Below are 26258 nucleotides of genomic sequence, written 5' to 3'. Positions count from 1 at the left end.
TGTGCACTTGAAACAGTTCTATTGAATAGACGAGTGACAGTGGATTATGTGGGAAATCACTTACAAATCAGTCATGGCTCTGCTTATGAAATAATCCATGACAGATTTGCGTTTGAAAAGTTTGTGCAAGATGGGTATTGAAACAACTCACACAAGAGCATAGAAACATTTGCACCTTTGCAAACAAAATTTGGACAAATATTCAAAGGAAGGTAAAAGTTTCTTAAAAAAAAAAAAAAAAAGGTTACTGGTGATGAGACATGGATACATCAACACAAGCCTGAGAATCAAAAGCAGAGGATGAAATAGAAACATCCCCAGGGGCCATCCTAGAAAGTGTTCAAAATTCAACCATCAACAGGAAAATTGATGCTTATACTTTTCTGGGATTCTGAAGGGACAGTGTTGGAACACTGTCAGAAAAAAGGCTTAACAATCAACAGTACTCTTTACAGTGAAATGCTCACTGAAGCACTGAAACTTAAATTTCAGATTAAATGCAGAGGACTGCTATCCAAAGGCATTGTGATCTTTCATGGCAATGCTACTCTTCACACTTCTGCCTATATGTTGACACTGCAAAAACTTGGTTTTGGGGCACTAAAAGCATCTTCCCTATAATCCTGATCTTGCTCTATCAGATATTCACATTTTTGGTTCTCTGAAAGCAGCCCTTTGAGGACAAAGATTCACCTCTGATGAAGAAGTGAAGACAGTGCTATATCTGTGGATGGTAGCACAGTCTAAAAAATGTTTTAATAAGAGAATATGAAAGTTTGTTGACAGATGGACAATGTGCGTTGAAAATTAAGAAGAATATGTAGAAAAATGATGTATTTGTATTTTATAAAAGTTGATTAAAATAAATTCTACAGCCCAATGTGGATAATTTTGGACTCATATATATTAAATTATTAAGCTGTTAAATATCTGGATTAAACTTTATAGCTAAACAAAGCAGTTATCTTAGTTAAACCTGTTGGCTTTTGTTCTCTTAAATTTAAAAGAAACAAAGTTGTAACCAAGTTTTGTAAACAAAAATTTAGATTAATAAATGATTACATTATGTCCTGTGCCAGCTGTCCAATATTAGGCAAAAACATAAGGGGAAACACTAACATGGATTTTAACTAAAATAAGAATCAGAAACCTCTCTCATAAAATAAAACCTTTTAGTACCTTTTTCATAAACCAAAAAATCCTTAGTGACTTTTCTATGAAGCTCCAAATTGTTACAAGCTGTTTGCAATTTGTTCTGTTTGCTAAAAAAAACCTTGTATCCAAAGCAAATTTCAAATGAATAAAAGTTAACTTCTTAACTCAGCAATCAAGGAAAAAATTTTATTTTAACATAAGAAACCTAGTTCTTTGCTTTCCATACAATTTAACATTAAAATTTTGGAAAATTATTATGAAATAACCTATTAAACCTTTAGTTACAAATAAATTAAAACCTTGATCATATCAAACAAAAAATGTTAACAAACTTTCTAATATTTTTGCCTTTGTTATACATTTCTTATATCATAATCATTTTAAAAAAGCAATACATTCAATTTTAAACTCAAATACAAATCCATACTAACTCATAGTGACCCTATGCACAACAGAACAAAACACTGCCTGGTTCTGGGCCAACCTCACAATTGTTTGCCACACTTGAGCTCATTGATGCTGCCACTTTGCCAATCCATCTCACTGGGGATCTTCCTCTTTTTCTCTGACCCTCCACCTTAACAAACATGCTGTCCTTCTCCAGTGACTGGTCCTTCCTCACAATATGTCTGAAATATGAGAAAGAAGTCTGGCCATCCTGGCCTTCACAACCTGGCCATCTGGCTGCACTTCTTCCAACACAGACCTGTTTGTTCTTTAGGCAGCCCATGGTACTTTCAATATTCTCCTCCAACACCACAACTCAAATGCATCAATTCTTCTACAGTCTTCCTTACTAACTGTCCAACTTTCACATGCATATGAGGTTATTGAAAATACCATGGTTTTGGGGTAGGTGTACCTTAGTCCTCAAGCTGACACCTTTGCTCTTCAACACTTTAAAAAAAAAGGTCTTGTGCAGCATATTTGCCTAATAAAATATGTCATTTGATTGTTTGGCTGCTGCTCCCATGAATCTTGAAGTTTAGGTTTTTATTTAATTCTCTTCTGACCTTATGAGATTGTCTATACTTATTTAAATTATTATGTTATTCTTTTCTTGGTTCTCTGCTTTTCTTTTTTCCATTTGACTTTCCTAAAAAAAAAAAACTTCTGGACCTCATTGGAAGATTCAGCAAAGTGGCAGGGTACAAGATCAACATACAAAAATTAGTTGGATTCCTCTATACTAGTAATGACAACACTGAAAGGGAAATTAGGAAAGCAATAACATTTACAACAGCTGCCCAAAGGATTAAATATCTAGGAATAAATGTAACCAGAGAAACAAAAGACCTATACAAAGAAAAATATAAAACACTACTATAAGAAACCAAAAGCGATTTACAAAAAATGGAAGAATATACCATGTTCCTGGATAGGAAGACTTAACATTTATATGCCATTTTAGGTGCCAATACCACCTAAAGCAATCTACAAATATAATGCAATCCCAATCCTGATTCCAACAACATTCTTTAAAGACATGGACAAAAACAATTACAAACTTTATATGGAAAGGAAAATGTCCTCAGATAAGTAAAGCACTACTTTAGAAGAAGGACAAAGTTGGAGGCCTCCCATTCCTTGATTCCAAAATTTACTAAATGGGTACAGTGGTCAAAACACCCTGGTACTAGTACAATGAAAGATACATAGAACAATGGAACAGAATTGAGAATCCAGAAGGTAACCCATCCACATACAGCCATATCCATAAGAAAAATGAGCAAGAACAACAGTAGAATATGCATGACAATGCTTATTACAGTACTTTCACAATAGCCAAAAGATAAACAAATGTTGGTACATATACACAATGGAATATTATGCTACTTTGAAGAATATAATGATGAAGCTGCAAAACACTTCATAACATGGATGAACCTCGAGAACATTATGCTGAGTGAAGTTAGTCAGTTACAAAAGGACAAATATTGCATAAGTCCATTATTGTAAAAGCTTAAGAAAAGATTTCCATACTAAAAGAAAAAATTATTTGATGGTTAACAGGGATGGGAGGGAGAGGACAGTAAGGCACAGGTTAGGGAATAGTCACATCATAACTCAGTGTCATGGGGATGGCGATATGCAAGGAAGGGGAGGGCAATACACATGAAGAGGGAGGGGTGTGGAAAAACAGGAATGATAGGGGAACACTTAGGTAGGTTTGCATGGGCTAAATGGGACAGAGGTAAATAGTGATGTATACTCAACCTTTAACCAACAGGGCTCCATGATACAGGGATCAAATGGATAAAAAAGTGGAAATAATGTTAAGATGCTTGACTGTCTTGTGGATATTGATTTCCCTTACCTACTATTATAAAATAGACATTTAATTAGAATACAAAGGAATAACAGTAAATATAATTACAGAAAGCTTGTAAGCCCAGCTTCAGCCTATAACCGATTAGAATACCTAAAAGGAGTTCTAGAATTTGCCCAGTGAAATTGTTTTTTTGTCAAGCCTTTGTAGAGTATGGGGCGTTAGATGGAATACTGAGCCTCATCCAGAACTTTCTGAGGTGGGACACTCTCACTTGAAAGGATACACAGACCAACCTGGAGAGACTAAAGGAACAGAAGATACTTCCTAAAAGAAAGACCAACAAGAGTAAAAAAAAAAACAAAAGCAGACTGTTTGGCTATTACAAGAACAAACAAGCTGTTCTCCTGGAGCCATCAAGCCAAGCCATCAAGGCCTTTCAGGACAAATCCTCTTCCAAGACTGAAACTCAAAGGGAACACATGAGCAGGCTTGTAAGCTCACTGGTAACCACATTGATCTGCTTGTTAGTGGAAGTCGAGGAAACACAGTAATGAAAACGTGGGCTGAGTTCTATCAAATTCCATAGACTCTTGTCAACCTTAAGATGACACAAAGAAGATGAAGGGCTGGTTGGTCCAAAGCTTGGGAAGACTTGGGAACTCCTGAGTCCATGGACATGACCTAGAAACTGACCTAGAAACTGGGCTACAGCTTAGAGAAAAGCATCCAACTGATATGAAGTGGGGAGTGGTGAACAAGAATGCTCAAGCTTGCAGATAGTACTTGCACTAGCTTGGATGACTTGATGATCAGAACTCAACTAGGGGAAGATAAAGTAGTATGATACAGGTAATAATTGTAATGGCTACAATTTGATGAACTTGACTTATATTTATGAATATAAGTAGTTGCTCAAAATACCAACTAAGAGGGAAGGTGTCTTCACATCAAGGATCAGCCTTTCCCCTCAAAACACAGGATTGCTAGGGATGGACAACTTAGACATTGGCTACCGATAATGTATCACCATTCATCTGTCAGTTTGTTGTACTGTGGTGGCTTGTGAGTTGCTGTGATTCTGGAAGCTGTGCTATCAGTATTTTAAATAACAGCAGGTGGACAGGTTTCAGATAAACTTCCAGATGAAGACAAACTAGGAAGAAGGAGTGACGAACTAATTCTGAATATTTAGTCACTGAAAACCTTATGTATAGCAGAGAAACACTGTCAGATATAGTGCCAGAAAATGAGCTCCTCAGGTTGGAAGGCACTCAAAATTCCAGTGGGGAAGAGCTGCCTCCTCAAAGTAGAGTTGACAAATGATGACGTGAATGGAGTAAAGCCCGTGGGAGTAAGTCAGTGGGACCTTCATTTGTAGAAACATCACGATAAACAAAACATCATGATAATAGAAACATCATGATAAACAAAAACATCATGATAAATGAAAAAAATATGAAAGTTGTCAAATACTTCTTTTTGCTTGTATCCACTATTAGCAGTCAAGAATTTAAAGAACCTATTATTGAATTAGAAAAATTTACTTCACAAGATCTTTTTAAAGTGTTCAAGAGCAAAGATGTCAGTTTGAAGACAGAGATGTGCTTGACTCAAGCCATAATAATATCAACAACCTCATATAAATTTGAAAGTTATACAGTGAATAAGGAAGACCATAGAAGAACTGATGCATTTGAGTTATGGTGTTGGAGAAGAATAAAAGTACCATGGGCTGCCAGAAGAGCAAACACATCTGTGTTGGAAGAACTATGGTCTGAATGTTTCTTAGAAGCCAGCATGGTGAGATTTTGACTCTCATATTTCATACATATTATCAGGAATGACCAATGCCTGGAGGAAGACATCATGCTTGATAAAGTAAAGAGTAAGTGAAAAAAGGAAGACCTCAACTAGGTTGATTGGCACAGTGGCAGCAGCAATGTGTTCAAGTGTAACAATGTTGGTAAGGATGGTCATATCAGCAGTATCGTGTTCTGTTCTGCATAGGGTCACTATTAAGTAGTAACCAACTCGATGGCTCCTAACAACTACAATAAGCATCTTCCTGGTATTCTCTATTTTCAGCCAAGATTCAATTGAGGTCAGCAATGATAGGGATTCTTCCACATCTTAGTCTGAATCTAGCTTGAATCTCTGGCAGTTTCCTGTCAAATTTGTGTCATAGACATTTTTTTATTATCTTGAGTGAAATTTTATTTGCATGTGATATTAATGATATTGTTCAATGATTTCCACATTCTATTGTGTCACTTCTCTGTAGAAGAGACACCAATATGGATCTCTTATAATCAGTTGGCCAGGAATCCATCTTCTAAATTTCTTGGCATAGATGAATGTGTATGATCAGTGCTGCATTTGTTTGCTGAAAGCTTTCAATGTTTATTTCATCAATCCTGAAACACTTGCCAATGCTTTCAGTGCACCTTGGACTTCTTCCTTCAGTATCGATCATATGCAACCTCTTGGAATGAGTGAACATCAACCATTTATTTTTGATTCAGTAACTCTGTGTAGTCCTTCCATCTTTTATGTGGTGATTTCTTTATCATTCAGTATTTTGCCCATGTTGTTGTTGTTAAGTGCCATTGAGTCTGTTCTGCCCATTGTGACACTGTTTAGGGTTTCTAAGGAGCAGCTGGTGAGCTTGAACCACCAACCTTGCAGTTCAAACTGAATTTGCAGTCCAGTGCATTAACCCACAGTGCCACACCAGGACTCAGTTTTGCCCATAGAATCCTTCACTATTTCAAGTCAAGGCTTGACTGTTTTCTTCAGTTCTTTCAGCTTGAGCAATGGTGAGCATGTTCTTCCCTTTTAGTTTTCTAACTCCAGGTCTTTGCACATTCATTATAATACATGACTTTGTTTACTCAAGCTGCTCGTTGAAACTTTCCGTTTAGCTCTTTACCTCCTCATTTCTTCCATTTGCTTTAGCATCTCTATGCTGAAGAGCAAGTTTTTGAGTCTCTTCTGACCTCCATTTTGGTCTTTTCTAACTTTTTTTGTCTTCTTAATGTAATTTTGCTGTTTTCCTCTATGATTTTCTTTATGCCATCCCAGCAATCTTCTGCTCTTCTTTCATTAGTGTCTAATGCATCAAATGTTCTTGAGATGATCTCTAAAAGCAGCAGTAGGCAACTAATATTTCCTGGGGCATTAATATTATTTAATATAGGCCATGATTCAGGCTTATTTCTAGATTACAACTCAAGTTTAACTAGAATCACTTTCAGCTCTGTTAGCTTGCACCTTCAGTCAAGACTTTCTGGAAATTGCCCTAATGTCAAGATACTCAATTCTCTGAAATACATGTTTTCCTCCTCAGTATAGGATCCATGGAATTTATTCAAAAACCACACCCTACTGGTGAATTCACCCTTCTATTTAATGGATTTTGTCAAATTGCAAGTTTTGTGGGATAAATATTACTTTGTGGTATAAGCCACCCTATTATGACGGTATGTTTGAATCTTGTTCTTATTTTCAATCTGAATGTAATGAAGTGGTCTTGGAAAATATCTGGATTTCCTTTGCTCGATGAGTTTTTCTTCTAGAGTTTTCAAATAAGGAAAGAAGAGCCTCATTATACAGGACTAAATACAGGGCCTCATATGACAAGACAGTCTTATTTTAAGCTGGGATTCGAGGTAATTGCTTTAATCATAAATTCTTTTTAAATATTCCTAATCTGATTCTAGCACTCATATTCTTTCCTAGTTAATGCTCCAACACATTTAAGAAGACTTCTCAGTATATTAGATCAATTCGCCAGTAGTATAGTCATAGCATGTTCCATGTTTTCAATCTGAGACTTAATCTAATTGTTCCCAAATATTTTAACATTTTAGATACCACTAGGTTCAACCACTTGACCCAATTTATTTATTTTATTACTTCATATCCTTTATGTTCTCCAAAGCATTTTCACCAATTCTATAATAGAACTATATTCATGCTACAGAATTTTGTTGTTTTTGTTGGGTGCGTTCTAGTCAAGTCTGACTCATAGCGACTCTGTATAGGGTTTCCAAGGAGAAGTTGGTTAGCTTGAACCACCAACCTTACAGTTTAAATGGCTTTACAATCTGGTGCATTAATCCACAGCACCACACCAGGACCCCTGATACAGAATTATTTCAGTTTAATGATTAAAAAAATAAAAATGTAAGCATTTATTGAATTAAATAATTACATACTTTTATAAAGATATATATGTAAGATATGGTATATATTTGTTATTGTTGTGAAGTACCATCTAGTTGGTTCTGACTCATAGAGATTGTATAGGGTTTATGAAGAGCATTGGTGAGTGTGTTGAGGGCTAGTTAATGTGCTGGACTGCAAGGTCGATTTGAACTGCAAGGTTGGCAGTTCAAGCTCACCAACTGCTCCTCATAAACCCTATAAAGGGTCACTATGAGTCAGACTCAACTGGAACGCATATAACAACAACAACAACAACAACAACAAAAACCTTGCTATTAACTGTCCAATGTGTATCATGTAGTGTAGCTTGTACTTGAAATATGTGTTTTGTACATTGCTTTTTATTTGTGAATAATGGTAAACTATTCTTAACTTTTGTTTTACAGTGTCTGTTTAATTTTGCAATTATATTCTAAGATTTTGCAAAGAATCATCATTGAGTTTACTATACATGGTTGCTATGAGTCAGAACTGACTTGACAGCATTTAACTACAACAGCATATATGTTTGTGTTTATGTTTCTGTTATTAAAGTTATTGCATATATGGTATTTTCATAAATTTTGTAAATAATTTCAGTGAATTATTTGACCGAAGGGAAGTAGTGGGGCTTATTAGTCTAAAGTGGAGGGTGACATGTAAATTTCTGAATTTAAGACTAGGACACTGAGGTGGTAAAGAAAAGCAGTAAAGTCTAGGGTTCACTTATCTGGAGCTCAGGGAGCCATGTGGAACACTGTGCTTTCTGTTGGTACACTTTGACCTAGTCCTGAATAGCTAGGATGAATTAGCTGCTAATATCTAGGGATGAACTATAACGGCTGGGGTTGAATTGGCCAGGGAAAGGAAGCCAAAATTTCCAAATAATGCATATAGAATGAGATTCACCTTTTAATTTAGCATCAGAGGTGGGTGATCTTGGACTGGTTTGTTCAATTGGTGTGGCAAGCAGGATAAGATAGCTTGATTACAAAATTCTCTAGTCAAAGCAGCAACTAACAATCACAACAGCAATGTTGCATAATATGCATAATTTAATCTACTTGAATGTGTACATTTGACTTTCATTTCAAATAGTAACTGTTGTGATCTCTGTACCTATATTGATTGTTCTTCCTGAAGTATGAATACTATATGATTTTGTTGTGATGTCTTTACAGAAGATGTTTCTTAAATTATTACCTAGTACCCAAAACCACTTTTTAACAGACTTGGTGTATGTTCTTTTACACATGATTGGAAATGCCAGGAAGGCATAATTTCAGGTGATGAATATGAATAAAATTTTACATATCTTTCCCCTTTTCCCCAAACTGTCAAGGTCCAAAATTCTTACTTTTCTCTCCTGTTTTTATCATCTAGGTGGAAAAGTTTCATGTACTTCTAATCAGGTAATCAAATTTCATTATATACTCTGATAAATGCCAAAATACAGGCAGTTTGCTTCCAGATATCTGTAAGTCTTTCTTTGTTTACAATTCCTGAATGCATTCATACAAGTATTTCATATTTTAAATAATTTTATTGGTAATTTTCATTAAAAATGCAAAAAAAAATCACAAATTGAAATCTATTTAGCTGATAAATTTCTAACACCACTGAAGTCACCTATTTTACTTTATTTTAACTTTTTATTGTAATTTGGTGCAGATTTACAAACATATCAATTTTGACTCAAGAATTCTAACACATTTTGTTTCTTTCATTGCAATCCCTACAATGAGGCATCACTTGTCCTACTCCCTGTATCTCCTGATTCTATTATTCCGTTTTCTCCAAACCCTTATGTAATTTCTCCTGAGGCAAATGTTGCCCTTTTGATCTCAAATCAGTGATAATTCCAAAGTATAGATACTTCAGTAGTGTTACAGCTCCACTTGTCTATCATGTGAATGAAACTGAATAAATAGGGTGAGTTAATTTGCAGACCTAAAGTGTGACTAAAGGACATAGCCACCACTCATCTGCCAGTTTGTCGTACTGTGGTGGCTCGTGTGTTGCTTTAATGCTGGAAGCTATGGCATCAGTATTTCAAATACCAGCAGGGTCACCCATGATGGACAGGTTTCAGTAGAGCTTCCAGATTAAAACAGAGTAAGAAAAAGGATAAGCAGACTACTTCTGTATGGTTAATCACTGAAAACCTATGGATAACAGTGGACCATTATATAGTGTCTGAAGATGAGCCTTTCAGGTTGGAAGGCACTCAAAACAGGACTGGCGAAGAGCTGCCTCCTTCAAGAAGAATTGACCTAAATGGCATGGATGGAGCAAAGCTTTTGAAACCTTCATTTTCTGATGAAGAACAACTCAAAATGAGACGAAATAGCTGCAAATGTCCATTAATAATTGAAATGTGGAATTTATGATGTATGAATCTTGGGAGCTTGGAAGTCACTAAAAATAAAATGGAATGCATAAAAATTGATATCCTAGGCATCCATGAGCTGGAATGGCATGGTATCGGTCATTTTGAATTAGACAATCATATGATTTACTATGCTGGGGCAAAAATTCAAGAGGAATACTGTTACATTCATTGTCAAAAAAAAATTTCAAAATCCATCGCGTAGTACATTTCTGTCTGTGACAGGATGATAGCTACAAGGAAGACAAGTAAATACCACTATCATTTAAATTCACATACCAACCACTAAAGCCAATGAAGATGAAGTTGAAGAATTCTACCAACTTGTTCAGTCTGAAATTCATCAAACATGCAATCAAGATTCATTGATAATTTCTGTTGATTGAAATGCAAGAGTTGGAAACAAAAAGAGGAAGGATCGGTGGTTGGAAAATATGATCTTGGTGATAGAAATGATACTGGAGATCGCATGACCAATGACTTATTGTTTGCCAATACATTTATTCAATAACATAAAAGGAGACTATACACATGGACCTAACCAGATGGAATATGCAGAATCAAATTGACTCTATCTTTTGGAACACATGTTGTTGTTGTTGTTGTTGTTAAGTGCCTTCAAGCCAGAGAAGCTCAATTTCATCAGCCAAAACAAAACCAGGTACAGACTACAAAACAAACTATCAATTGCAAGTTCACACTGAAGCTGAAGAAAATTTAACAAGTCCTCAAAAGCCAAAATATTACCTTAACTATATCCCACTTTAATTTATTATATTAACATGTGTGTAAAGACCTGGAGTCTGAAAATCAAGAGCAGAACATGCTCAGCATTTCTAAAGTTAAAAGAACTGAAGCAAAAATTCAAACCTCTACTTGTGGTATTGAAGGCTGCTGTATTGAATGATGAAGGAAGCAACAAAAGTACAGGATGGCAGATCTTTGTCAGTTGTATTTTGGACATATTATCAGCAGGGACTACTCCCTAGAGAGGAACACCATGCTTGGTAGAGTAGAGGGTCAGCAAAGAAGAGGGAGAACCCCAAGGAGATGGATTGACATCATGGAAGCAACAATGGACTCTAATGTAACAGCTGTTGTGAAGATGGCACAAGAACAGTTAGTGTTGTGTCTGTTGTGCATAGAGTGGCTATGCATTGTAACTGACTTGATGGTACCTAACAACAACAGCAACAAGTTTTCATAAATTTGTCCACTGTATCCTGAAATATATTCAAAGATATATTGGCAACAAAGGTAAATACTCACGCAGAGATATTCTCTGTCTAACCAATGTATTGGAGTCCTTGTGTAGCACTGTGGAGTAAACACTGGACTGCTAACCTCAAGGCTAGCAGTTCAACCCACTATGTGGTCCTTGGAAACCCTGCAGAGGATGGATATGGGTTAAAACAGATTTGACAGCACTTAACAGCAACCACAAACCTATTTATAATGGTGAATTACAGGGTATAGTACTACTCTCACTCTCATGTATGTTCAGCCTGTGTGTCTATCTAAATATTTACTCATAAATCACCATATTGATGGATTGTATATATAACATTATTTACTTATTGTCTCTAAATCTTTTGCTCACCCAAGTGTGTTCCCTGTTTCCATCATGCTTTGGGGACTTTCTCTTTCACCAAAGTTAGGATATATCTAAGCTATAGCCAGTGACTTATTATCCCTTCAACTACTATCATGGTTCTTGTTTTTGTTACATGCCATCGAGTCAGTACGGACTCAAAGCGACCTTATGCACAACAGAATGAAACACTGCTCAGTACTGTATCAACCTAACAATTGTTGCTATGTTTGATCCCATTACTGCTGCCACTGTGCCAGTCCATCTCATTAGGGGTCTCCCTCTTTACTCTGACCTGAGTGGCAACATCCATGAGCTCAAGTGTGGCAGTGATTGTGAGTTTTGTCCAGGACCAGGCAGTGCTTCATTCTGTTGCTGTAAGTCAGTATCAGCTGAATGGCACCTAACAACAACAACAAGTTTGATGTTTTAATTTTTTTCACTTTGACTACCTATAATGTTGAAACTTTAGTTAAATTCTAAAATTTATTGGTAGCATTTTATCTTATAATATATTCTATATAACTTACTTATTGGTTTCTTATCGTTGCATATATTGTTTATCAATCTTATGACCTAAAGTGTATGACTACTCTTCTCTAGATGCTAAAATGATGTCTCAAAACACCAGGGCCTTTGCAAGAGCTCCATTTCTCCATACAGAAAAAAAGAGGGGACACAGCTCAACTTTGATGGATGATTCTTATCTTTGATTTCTTTTCTCCTTGTGCTTGACAGGAAAATGGAGATGAAAATGGTTCAGAAGAAGTTTGCTACACTATCATTAATCATAACTGCTATCGAAGATCCTCTCTGAGCTCCACTGATGATGGTTATGAGAACATTGATTCCAACACGAAGAGAATGATACTATTTAGAGATGGGTCAGAAACAGAATATGCCCTTCTCAGGACAACTTGTGTTGTCAGACCTTCTTCCAGCACCCATGAGCATGATTATGAACTTGTGCTGCCTAACTAGAAACCCTTTATGTTGCCTCATCCTCTTCCATGTAACAAAGGTGATAAATGAGGGATTCCAGGTGAATTTTTATCTCTCAGCAGTTCCTGAAACACACAGCCCTGGTGAGAAGTGAGAAATGACATAAGTTTGCAGTATTGACTTGGTCATTCAAACATGAAATCTCTGTGGTATAGGGTGAACTATGTAAATTGACATGATGACATAGAATATTCTACATATTTTCATTTGTAAGTTTTGAGGGCATGAAGAAAACAGAAAATCTTCCTAGGACAAGAAGCATCTACAGATACATAAGGCGGCTTCAAAATTTCATGGAAAAATTTCATTATCTTTTAATTTTATTTTTCCCAAACTTTTTGAAGACCTCTAGCATACCCTAGAATCTTCTGTTCTCATTTCTGCCCTCCCAATTTCTAATGCAATATCACCACTCTCAGTATTTTTTTTTTTTTTTTCAGGTATAATCCATTCAGGGAACTTTTTCTCATTTGATATTTAATTATGGGGATAAGTTGTTTTTTTTTCAAACAGCCCCCCCCCCCTTTTTTTAGATTCACCCATTTAAATCTTGTATCAGTATTTACACCTTTATATTGCTGAGTAGTATGATGCTGTATGAATATACCATAATGTGTTTATCTAATCGCTTATTCATGGTCTTGTGCGGTATTTATAGTTCTTGGTGTTACCAATAAAACTGCTATGAATTTTGTTGAATAGTCTGTACTATCTTGCTGTTATTGTTAGGTACTGTTCAGTTGGTTCTGACTGATAGGACCCCTATGCACAACAGGACACAATGCTTTCCACTCCCTAACCATCTTCACAATCCTTTCTATGTTTAAGCTCATTACTGCAGCCGCTATGTCAATACGTCTCACTGAGGGTCTCCTTCTACTTTACCAAATGTAGTGTCCTTCTCCAGGGATTGATGCCTGTCTTCTAACATGATGCTATATACTCCTGATAACATTTCCAAAGTGACATATAGCTGTACTTCTTCCAAGACAGATTGCTTGTTTTTCTGGCAATCCATGGTATGTATAGTCAATATTCTTTGCCAACACTGTAATTCAAATTGTATCAATTCTTCTTTGGTCTTATTTATTCATTGTCCTGCAATGTAAAAAAATATGCCTAACTTTATAAGCACGTGATAAACTGTGCTCCCAAGTGGCTGTGCCATTTTTAAGCCTACCAACAATGTATGTGAATTGAAGTTGTTCCATATCCTTACCACTAACATCATCACTAAACTTAGTCATTCCAATATTTTAATAATAATAATAATAACACTCTAATAGGTGTGTGGAGTCTCTGGTTGGTACAAATCGTTAGGTGCTCAACTACTGGACAAGTGGTTGGTGATTCAAACCTACCCAGTCATACTTTGGAAGATAAGATGGGTTCAGTTTCTAAAAGATCCCAGCCTGATGAAGCAATTCTACCTTGCACCCAATGGAATTGACATGATCAACAACAACTAACAATAGCAGTAATAATGAATGGGCAATGGTGATTCATTAGTTTTTATTTTAATTTACCAAATTATTAGTGATATAAAACATGCTTTAATGTTTAGTATACATGTGTTTATGACTTATTAATTTTGTTTGTGAATTATTCAAATCATTTGTCATCTTATAGTTAATTTGTAAGTGTTGTTTAGTGGTTTGAGCCCACTGGCTGGTCCATGGGAGAAAGTTGATGCTTTCTGCTTCCTCAAAGATTTACAGCCTCAGAAATTCTATACAGGGCTGCTATGAGTCAGAAACAGCTCGATAATGTTTAACAACAATAAGAATTATTTGTATATATTGAATGCAATGCCTTTGTTAGATCCACATCTATAAATCTTTACAGGAGCAGCAAGCCTCATCTTTCTCCCATGGAGTGATTGGTATATCTGAATTACTAACTTTGTGGTTAGCAACTCAGCTCGTAATCTACTATACTACCAGCCTCACTTTTCACAATGTCTACTGAGTACTCAGCTCCTACCTGCTCAATGGCATTTCAATGCTAGAGTTCCTGCACATCTGACTCTCCATGCTTTTTGGCGCCATATACCTACTAGCTGTAGTGTAGAATGTGACTACCCTGGAATGTTAAAGATGGAGCACATCCTACACTAGCTCATGTACTTTTTGCATGTTAGTTGTCATTGACAAGTTTTTGTTTACTTCTACTACTCCCAGATTTCTGGGAATTTTTAGTCTGGTACTAGTGATATTTTATCAGGATGTCTGCTTATTCTGAATAATTCTTATCCACTGCATTGCCATTGTTAAATCAAGCATTTTCCTGGGCTTTCTCGTTTTCTTAATAGTGTTTCTTAGAAAAGAAGGTATTTTTTAATATTGGTAAAGTCTGATCAATCTTTTTTTTTTTTTTACTTTTATGCTTTTGTGCCACGTTGAAGAAAGTTCTGATTACCCTGTTTGTAAAAGTTATTTCTTATGCTTTCTTCTAAGTTTTACAGCATTAATTTAGCTTTAAATGCTATTTTCCATTTCAAGTTAATATCTGTAATGATCTAAGGGTCTAAATTCTCATTCTTCTGTATTGGTATTTAGTTTTTCAACATTTGTTGAAAAAAAAACTCTCAGAAAATTGTTTTATGGATTTGTTGATAAAACAGAAAACAAAAATTGTTCTTTAACATCTTTGTTGAAGTAAGCAATCTTTTTTTTTTACAGGTCTACTTTGAATTCTATTTTTTTTTATCATTATTTAAATCAGACACGGTCTTTATAGTAAATTTTGAGATTAGGTAATTTGAGCCTTCTAACTTTTTCACAAATGTTTGACTCTTCTTGGTCTTTACATTCCATAAAGATTTTTAAATGAGCTTGAAAATTAATAGGAAAAACTTGCTGAGAATTTTAATGAATTGTGTTGCATCTCTAATACACTGTGCTTCCACTTTCCTGAGCAGCCTCTGTCTAAAGTATTACTTGCCATCATGACAGAGAGAAGGGTGAGCATAGCATACCATGAGCTTGTTTTTAGACCTTCTAGTGGAAATGGTAAATGTCACTTCCTCTCATACTTCATGCACAAATCAAGTTATGTGGCTACACATGAGTTAAATGGCGTGAGTGTGTATAATGAAGTAGTATAGTTGAATGGAAGGGGAATTTCATAGAATGAGCTTTAATATTATATATCATAAAATCTTTAAAAATTTGGCACTTCCTACTAAAAATCAATCTAGTTGGCTATGAATACATTGGGAATGAATTAATTTATGGCTGCATGGAACCCTTGTGTGACGTTGTAGAATTAGCACTGGAACGCTAACTATGAGGTTGGCCCTGTAAATCCACCAGCCACTCCTCAGAAACCTTATATAGGTTTGCTATGAGTCAGAATGGACTCAATGACATTTAACAACAACAAAAGTGTTCTATTATGTGGTTAATACACAATTTATTTTTCCAGTGTCTTTTCTTATTGTTGTAACAATGACAATTATAATTTTGATTAATGTAAGATAGGTTGCAGATCTTTCTTTGGTATAAACTGTACTGCAAAGAGATTTTGAAATCTGAGAATCATTATAAGCTGTGGAATAACTAAGAGTTTATATGATATATAAATGAATTTATGAGAAATCAATATCTTTATATTAAAAGTGCATGTTAAAGTAAAAATGATGTGTTTTCATTAATTCATGTACTACACGAAGTTTATAGTTTTATACTGTCTTCATAAAATTTTAAACAATACTAAAGTCCTGGTGTGGTGCTAGAGGATAAGCACTGGATTGCTAACCACAAGATTGGCAGTTCAATCCCAGCAGTCATTCCTTGGAACTCACCCACCAGTCATTCCTTGGAAACTCTATACAGAGTCACTATGAGTCAGAACTGACTCAATGTACTGGCACTTAACAATAACAACAAAAGCTTGTTCAATAGCAGCCCAGCGGGAGAATGTTATGAATTAAAAGGCAGGAGAAGATTTCTAACTAATTTTAAATTAGTTCTTTGTTTTTACTAAAGATGTTTTTATATAAGAAAAAAAAATTATGTAAAGTATAGTTGCTTTTCCTCCTTAAAGCAATTTAAGTTGTTTAAAATTTTTATTATCTGTGAGTCAGATGTTTCCAGATAGACTCTGCAGTTAATCCCTGAGGTTAGGAAGCCTCTTTCTATTTGAAGATAGGGAACTGCACTCCATACAGATTATAAAACTAGACTAAAGTAAGTGCTAAGTAATTTTCAGGCTGTGGTGTAGTAATGCCTATTTACTCCAGGTATATTAGTTATATTGCTATGTTTGCAAACAATGGAGTCCTGGTGTGGTGCTGCTAGATAAGCACTGGACCACTCATTAACCACAAGGTGAGTGGTTCAAACCTCTAAACTGCTCCTAAGAAACACTATACAGGGTCACTATGAGTTGGAATCAACTCAATGGCACTTCGCAACAACACCAAAAAAAATTATTTTGCATATTTTAAGTTCATTACTGGTTTTAAGAAGTGTTTAAATAAAAATTCTTGAATTTTCTGATTGAAATAGAATTCATTTATTAGATTCTATGCATTTTAAAATCAGCCACTTTACTGAATAGTCTCAATGATTCTAATAGATTTTCATGAATTGTGTACATAAACTATGCTGTTATCATCAGATAAAAATATTTATCTCTATTTCTAATATTTGTGCCTCAGTTTCCTGTTTCTTTCCATTGGTAGAATTCCTAGAATAAAGTGAAATAATATCTTAAATAGCTAGAATGTTATTTATTAACTTTTAAGGAAATATTTCTCACCTTCCCTCCTTGATGTTAGCATTAAATCTGATATACATACATATGTTGTTGTTAAGTGCTGTCAAGTCGGTTCTGACACATAGGGACCCTGTGTAGGGTTTCCAAGGAGCGACTGATGAGCTTTAACCACTGACCTTATAGTTCAAACGGCTTTGCAGTCTGGTGCATTAACCCACAGTGCTGCACCAGGACTCCATACATATATATGTATATATAATTCACATACACAAAAAACATTGGCAGATGTGTGCCCTTTCTACGTACTGTTGCAACCCTTTTAAAAATATTTTTAGCAAAATTTTACATGTGTATGATACTAATGTTTGATTATGATTTCTGCATTCCACTGAGTCACGGCTCTTTGGAATGAGCACAATATGGGCCTTTTCCAATCGGTTGGCCTTACAAACTTATTGGCATTATTCAGTGAGCCCCTCATCAGATTTTTGGAAGATTTCAATCTGTATTCTATCAATTCTTCGAGACTTGTCTTTTTCCAGTCCCTTCAGTGTAGCTTGGACTTCTTCCTTTACCATCACTAGTTTTGATCATAGACTACCTCTTGAAATGATTGAACGTCTACCATTTATTTTTTGACAATGACCCTGTGCATTCCTTCTATCTTCTTTTGATGTGTTCGGCATCATTCAATATTTTGCACATAGAATCCTTCATTATTGCAAGTTGAGGCTTGTATTTTTTCTCCAGTTCTTTCAGACTGAAAAATGCTGATGTTTTTCCCTTTTGGTTTTTTACTTCTAGGTCTTTGTGCATTTCAGTATAGTATTTGACTTTGTCTTCTCTAGCTGCCCTTTGAAATCTTCTGTTCAGCTCTTTTATGTCCTCATTTCTTCCTACTGCTTTAACTTCTGTATGCTCAAGAGAAAATTTCAGAATCTCTTCTGACAGTCATTCTGGTCTTTTATTTCTTTCCTGTCTTTTCAATTGCATTTTTCTTTCTTCCTGTATGATGTTCTTGATGTTGTTCCACAATTCTTCTTGTCTTGGGTTATTAGTGTCTAATGCATTAAATCTGTTGTTGAGATGGTTTTTAAATTCAGGTGGGATCTACTTAATGTTGGAGTCCTGGTGTCATGCTATGGGTCAATGTGCTGGACTGCCAAGTCACTTTGAACCACAAGGCCGGTAGTTCAAGCTCACCAACTGCTCCTCAGAAATCCTATACAGGATTGCTATGTGTCGAAACTGATTCGATGGCACTTAACAACAACAACATACTCAATGTATTTTAGCTCTAATAAAGTTTTCATTTTCTTCAGATTCTGTCTAAACTTGAATATGTGCAACTGATAATCTGTTTCACAGTCTACCCCTGGTTTTGTTCTGTCTGGTGATAATGAGCTTCTCCATCATCTCCTCAAAATGGATGTAGTCAATTTGATTCCCGTGTACTCCATCTTATGAAGCTCACATGCATAGTTGCGCTTTATGTTGTTGAAAAAATATTTACAATGAAGTCATTGGTCTTGTAAAATTCTATCATCTGATATCCAGCATCATTTCTATTGCCAAGGCCATATATTCCAACTACTGATTCTTTTTCTTTGTTTCCAACCTAGGTGTTTCAATCATCAGTAATTATTATTGCACATTGTTTTCATGTTTGATTGATTTCAGGTAGCAAAATTTGATAGAATTAGTCAATTTAGTCACTGATTTTAGTGGTTGGTGCATAAATTTGAATAGTAGTGGTATTAACAAGTTTTCCCTGTAGAGGGTGTAGATATTATCCTGTCACAGACAGCATTGTATTTCAAGACAGTTCCTGAAATGTTTTTATTTTCTGTTTTTTTTTTTTTTTACAGTGATTGTGAATGATTGTAATGCTATTCTTCTTCAATGTTATGTTCCTGGCATAGTTCGCCTCTGATTGACTAACTGAAAGTGGCCAATACCAATCCATTTCATCTCATTAATGCCTAGGATATTGTTATTTTGCATTCCATTTCATTTGACAACTTTCAATTTTACTAGATTCATACTTTTGTACAAGGAGCTCTGGTAGCGTTGTGGTTATGAATTGGGCTGTGAGCCACAAGGTCATCAGTTCGAAACTACCAGCTGCTCCGCGGGAGAAAGATGAGGCTTTTTCTGCTCCCGTAAAGATTTACAGCCTCGGAAACCCTGTACAGAGTCGCTATGGGTCGGAACCGACTCGACGGCACTTAGCAACAACAACAATACTTTGTACATGCCATTTCAATTGTTAATGGATGTTTTCAACCCTCTCTTGTCATTTTGAGCTGAGTCTCATCAGCAAACGTATGTCCTGGAAGCTTTGCTCCATTCATATCATTTAGGTCAACTCAGGTTTGTATACTTAAACCATATTTACTTGATGTGTATGCTGAGAAAATAATCAGAGAAGCTGGACTATATGAAAAAGAACATTCAGATTGGAGGACGGCTGCTTAACAATCTAGGACATGCAGATTAAACAACCTTGCTTCCTGAAAGCAAAGAGTACATGAAGTACTTATTGCTGAAAATCAAAGACGATAGCCTTTAGTGAGGATTACAACTCTATGTAAAGAAACCAAAAATCCTCACAAACATACCAATAAACAATCTCATGGTAAACATAGACTAGATTGAAGTTTTCAAGGATTTAAGTTTACTTGGATACACAATGTTCATGCAAGAAACAGTCAAAAAATCAGACAATATATTGGGCAAATCTACCGATAAAGTCCTCTTTAACGTGTAAAAGAGCAAAGATGTCACTTTGAGGACTAAGGTGTATTTGACCTAAGTCATGGTATTTTCAATAACCTCATATGCCTGTGAAAGTTGAACAAGGAATAAGAGAGACTAAAGAAAAAATGATGCATTTAAATTATGGTGTTTCATTGAATATTGAAAGTAACATGGATTGTCAAAAGAACAAACAAATCTGTTTTGGAAGAAGTACAACCAGAATACTCCTTAGAAGCAAGATGGTGAGATTTCATCTTATATCTTTGTACATGCTCTCAGGAGTGACCAGTCTATGGAAAAGGACATCATGCTTGATAAAGTAGAGGGCCAACCAAAAAAGACAAAGAACTCCAATGAAATAGAATGATACAGTGGCAGCAACAATAGACTCAAATTTAACAAGATTGGGATGATGCTACATGACTGAACAGTGAATTGTTCTATTGTCCATGAGATCTCTGAGTCAGAACTGACTTGTTCCCACCTAACAACAGCTATAACAATCTCTACAACTATAACATAGATCAATTTTCTGTCATAAGAATATTGAAACTTCCAATATAAGAACGTGCTATATGTCTAGGTGTATTTAGGTCTTCTTTAGTAATGTTTTGCATTTGTTAATCAAAAGTTCTACCATGTCTTTGTCAAGGTTATTCCTTAATGTTTTAAGTATATTGATGATATTCTAAATGGAATAGTTCCTCCCCACACATACACACAACGGTTCATAACTAATCTGTAACTTATAGTATTCAACACACCATATTTTATTTTATACATAATCTTCCAGTTTTTGTGGGGTGAGGGCATGATTATATGTGCAGGATAATGCACTGAACCTCAAGGTCAATATGCACTGCAAGATTGTGGTTCAAATTCACCAGCGACTCTTCAGAAACCTTATATAGGGTCACTGTGTGTTGGAACTGACTCAACAGGACTTAATAACAACAGCCTAGAGAAGAAGATCATGTATGGTCATCACCATAATTTTCCAATTAAACTGATCTAAAAGTTATATTACAATGTTGTTTGAGGTAATTTTTGTCTCTCATTTTCAGTACTGTGATTAAGTTTAATTTGCATATTAATTCCATTGACTATTTTAGTTACTTTTAGAAAGCTAATTTCAATAAATTTATAATAATAATGTATGCCTGAGCATCACCTTCAAGTAAGACCATTCACATGTCTCATATATTTATTTAGAATGATTTGGGTAATTGGTGAATCCTGAGCTTTTATTTTATTTTATTTTGATAAGGATGGTGACTTTAAAACACAGATGATACCAAGTACCCTTTGGCTATCTCATTTGTACTAAAAGCTGCAAATAATATCTTGGCAACCAGTAAGAGCACAACAACAAAATTATCTTTCCTACAGGATTTATTTCCCCTATGTGCATACTCGCTAACTGTATGCTGGTGAATACAGGTATTAATTGCTTCTTTGCCCTAGTGACCTTAGCCAAGTAAACATACTATATATACCTTTAGTGATTTCCTTGCTCATTAATTTATTAAAAGAAAAAACCAAAAATCAGACTCCACTCTTTTTAGGAGCATAGGCATTTGTTCTTTCCTGGTGTCTGCTTTTCAATCTCCAATAAAAGACATAGACTGCTCTGTCACTAATGCCCATATTTTCTCTGCATGTGCATGTCTATAAATCTCATGGGGAGAAAACTAATCACTTAATAATTAATTATTAAATAATCAATGAAAACATTGATAAGATTAGTGAGAGATGAATACAATTTTGATTTAGTGTTTTTATAGACTCATATTTCACATCTTTAAATTGATTAAATCAAATTTTGTACAGTGATCCAAAATTGCCATAAGGAAGAAATATTATCTTGAAAAAAGTGTTATTTGTACATAATCATAACATTATAAGTAATTCTCTACTCTTTTAAGAGATGTAGGCATGCTATTTTATAGAAAAATAATCATAATTAAATTACATTTTCAGGAATGGTAAATTAATTTCTTAAAAATGTTATTGAGAAACTTTTCAAAGGCCAATGTTCATTAATTAGCATAACTTATTTTAGAGTGGCCTAACGTGCTTTCATTTTCTCTTTATTCTACATTGTAGTGTTTTCTAAGAAATTATTTTTTGTCAATGAGAAACTGAGAAATGGAACCTTCTGGCAAAGCTACATCTGTGACATAATATCTATGAGTTCCTTGCCTTGGTTCAGAAGAAAAAAATAAGGTAAATTGATTTCATGATATATAGTTTACCATGGTGTACTCAATAGTAAGAACAATAGAATGACACCAGTTTTACATTCATGTTTTATTTTTGGAATTAACTAAGTGTAGACAAAATGTGAGACTGGAGATAAAATATGAACTGTGTGTATATGTTTGTGTGACTTTGAACTGTCATATTAAAGATGATAATAGATATTTTTATGCAGATGAGATTAACACAATAGAACTTACAAAAAAAAAAAAGGATATCAGAAGGGTGAGAACTGGAAGGCATTCGTGTTTAAGTAAATAAAAAAATAAATAGGGATAGTGAATTGAGTTTTGGAAAATGTAAGTAAGCAATCATCCCATATTTCAATACATTTTCTTTTTTATATTCAGAACTTGGTTGAGGAGTCTTGTAAATTAACTGATTGCTCCTTCTTTCAAGATGCTTACAATATACATGGCAAAGTTAACAGGAATATTTTAAATATTGAATATGGAAGTTATTGTATGATAAACATACTACACAGAAGCTCACAGAGAAAGGCATGTATGAAAACCACTTTTACCTAAATCTTTATGAACTTAGATGATACTACAGGTTGTAACTTTGAGAAGGTTTGCATTTCAAAGTGACACATTGATTAGGATATGAATTAGAATTGTGTATTATTGAAATGTGTTACATTTCAATGAATTATATTCCATGTATTTGATTCAAAAGATTTGAATCAAAGTGATGAGAGTGAGACAGGGCTAGTTAACAAAGTTATTGTTATTATGTGCTGTTGAATTGGTTCCAACTCATAGCAATCCTGTATGATAGGAGAGGTAAAAGGTGAGGTTGAATATGAAGCTGAATTTTCAATCAAGATCCATGAACAACAGGAGGCTTTACTATCTATGATCTATCTATCTATCTATCATCTATATTTATTGTGATGGGAACCCATCACTACAGGTTGTGGCCTCACAGAATATATTAGCAGTGTCAAAACATGTGCAACATATAGAGATGTAGACATGATGTTATCAGAAAGTAGTTGATTGATGACATGTAACATGAAAAATTGAGCATTCTTGCCAGAAAAAAAACAGAAAATAAGTATCAAAAACTGAAAATGACCCCAAGGGAGAGGAAGATGAAGACTGAAATTTGATATGCCAAAGATAAAAGTTGTTATAGTTGATGATGAGTAAAAGTGCTTAGAATTTCATAATGGATAATTTAAAGAACAAATGTGTGGTGACTAACATAGTTCATTGGTTAGAGTAATGAGGCAAAATGTAAATAATACAAGTTCATTTGATTTACCATCCAGAGGTGTTTGCAAGCTTTATGAGTTTCAGGACACCAAGAGGAAAGACAATATACTTAGGATATTGAGTAGAATAAAAACATAAAATAAACTGTAGGCAAAATGTATTGATGGAATAATGCACTAATTAGGGACTACGTCCAACAGTAAAATCAGAAATTTCACCCTTTTGATTACATGTACACAGTGAAACCATGTAACTTTTCAGTCTCATTTGGAATGGGAGCCCAAGAAGTACAGAGAAGAGTGAGGGCAAATGAAGTCTACGAGCATTGTTAATTTTCAAATAAGAAAGATGTTTGGAAGAAATGGATGAGAAGTGGTGATTATACATATTGTTGATGTATATAAAATAAATGAAAGAGAAAAATAGTAGGGAAGGCAGTATCTTGATAATATAGGATGTGAATATAAGAACAGGATGAAAGTTAAAGTTTTGTAATATTTATTTACAGCTCAAGGATTAAAAAAAAAAGAAACTCAGGAATATGTTCTCATTGCCTCTTCAGTGGACATCCAAGAAAGATGTTGGAACTATAGATTTCTATTTACATCAAATATCTACTTAGGAAACATGTTTATCTCTTGGTAACAAGGCAATAAAAGGTAATGGTAAACTCAAACATCAGCTTTTTCAATGGATTTGTCCTGTTGGGCTTCTCTGGTCATCCTTTGCTAGAGATGATCCTCTTTGTTATCATTGTGATTTTCTACTTGCTGACTTTACTTGGCAATATGGCCATCATTATTTTAGCTTCTCTGGATTCCAGACTCCACACTCCTATGTACTTCTTCCTTAGTCATTTGTCTTTCATGGACCTCTGCTACACCACAAGTACAGTTCCCCAGCTGTTGTTCAATTTGAAGGGCCCAGTGAAGAAGATCACTTATGTTGGTTGTGTTGGTCAACTCTATGTGGCCTTGGCAATGGGCTCCACAGAATGCATCCTCCTTGCAGTTATGGCTATTGACCGCTATGCTGCTATATGCAAGCCTCTGCACTATGCCATTATCATGCATCCACGCTTCTGTTTGCAATTAGCAGCCATGACCTGGCTGACTGGTTTGACTAATTCTTTAGTGCAAACTGTGCTCATCACTCAGGTTCCCCTGTGTGGACAGAATATCATAGACCATGTATTCTGTGAAGTGCCAGTTCTCCTCAAACTGTCCTGTGTAGATACCACCGCCAATCAGATGGAGCTCTTCCTGGTCAGTGCATTTTTACTCCTGGTGCCCCTGTCTCTCATTCTTATTTCCTATGGCTTCATTGCACATGCTGTGTGGAAGATCAGTGCATCTGAAGGACGCCAGAAAGCTCTGGGGACTTGCACTTCCCACTTGGTGGTGGTGTTCCTTTTCTACGGCACTGCTACTGCCATGTATCTGAAACCCACTCCTACCACTTCCCAGAACCAGGACAAGTTCATGGCTTTATTCTATGGTGTTGTCACTCCAACTCTAAATCCTTTCATCTACACACTACGAAATAAAGATATGAAAGGTGCACTGAGGAAGATGAAGGGAAAGAGTAAAGAAAAAGGCTAATAGAGAAGGGCTTAATGAAGGAGGGTACATTATAAGATATTTTAAATTCTGAAAAATGGTAATGTCTCTCTCTTTTTTTTTTTTTCTAAATAGCCTAAGAAGGGACTTCAAAAAGTTCACAGGAGAGCTTTTAAATCTTTTAAATGAACTTTTTGAAGTACTATGTGTATGTATATACATATATCCATATATATATATATACATTGTAAGGAGCTCTGGTAGCATAGTGGTTAGGAATCAGGCAGTGAGCCTCAGGGTCAGCAGTTCGAAACTACCAGAGGTTCTGTGGGGGAAAGAAGGCTTTCTGCTCCCGTAAAGATTTACAGACTTGGAAACCCTGTACAGGGTTGCTATGAGTCGGAACTGACTCCACGGCATATAACAACAACAACAATATTTACATTGTATAAAGTAAAATTTAAGAAGGTTTATGTGTATGTATATTTGTTGTTGTTAAGTGCCATTGAGTTGGTTTAGCCTCATAATTACCCTGTGTGGGGTTTCTGAGTGACTGGTAAATTCAAACTTTTGACTTTCTTTGTGGTTCAAACTGACCTGTGGTCCTACAGCACTACACCAGGACTCTATATATCAATATATATATATATGTTGTTAAGGAGCTCTGGTAGCATAGTGGTCACGAATCGGGCTGTGAACCTCAAGGTCAGCAGTTCGAAACTACCAAATGTTCCGTGGGAGAAAGATGAGGCTTTCTGTTCCCATAAAGATTTACAGCCTCAGAAACCCTGTACAGGCTCACTATGAGTTGGAACCAACTCCACAGCACATAATAACATATGTTGTTAGGTGCTACTAAGTCAGTCCCAAAGAACAACAGAATGAAGCATTGCTTGGTCTGCACCATTCTCACAATTGTTGTTATGTTTGAGCCCATTTTTGCACCCACTGTATCAATCTATTTCATTGGGCATCTTTCTTTTATTCACTGATCCTCTACTTTATCAAGCATGATATTTTTTTCCAGGAACTGGTTCCTCCTCACAACTGTCATTGTTATGTCAAATCTACAAGGACAAGAAAAATGAGATAAGCTAAAGATACTATCTTGGCTCTGCCTCTA

General features: G+C 35.3%; 2 protein-coding genes across 2 annotated transcripts; both read left to right on the top strand.

Moving 5' to 3' along the window:
- Window positions 1-6900: 6900 nt before the first annotated feature.
- Window positions 6901-12594, top strand: GCSAML (germinal center-associated, signaling and motility-like). Its single transcript, XM_006876083.1, has 2 exons — window positions 6901-6906; window positions 12352-12594. The coding sequence occupies exons 1-2, from the start codon at window positions 6901-6903 to the stop codon at window positions 12592-12594; spliced, it is 249 nt and encodes an 82-aa protein (XP_006876145.1).
- Window positions 12595-24238: 11644 nt separating this feature from the next.
- Window positions 24239-25177, top strand: LOC102838691 (olfactory receptor 2G6-like). The gene has a single exon (XM_006876082.1). It carries the CDS (start codon window positions 24239-24241, stop codon window positions 25175-25177), a length of 939 nt encoding a protein of 312 aa, XP_006876144.1.
- The last annotated feature ends 1081 nt before the right edge of the window (window positions 25178-26258 follow it).

Source organism: Chrysochloris asiatica, unplaced genomic scaffold (assembly GCF_000296735.1).
Source record: "Chrysochloris asiatica unplaced genomic scaffold, ChrAsi1.0 scaffold00352, whole genome shotgun sequence".
Taxonomy (NCBI): Eukaryota; Metazoa; Chordata; class Mammalia; order Afrosoricida; family Chrysochloridae; genus Chrysochloris; species Chrysochloris asiatica.
This window is presented reverse-complemented; position numbering and strand designations above follow the sequence as displayed.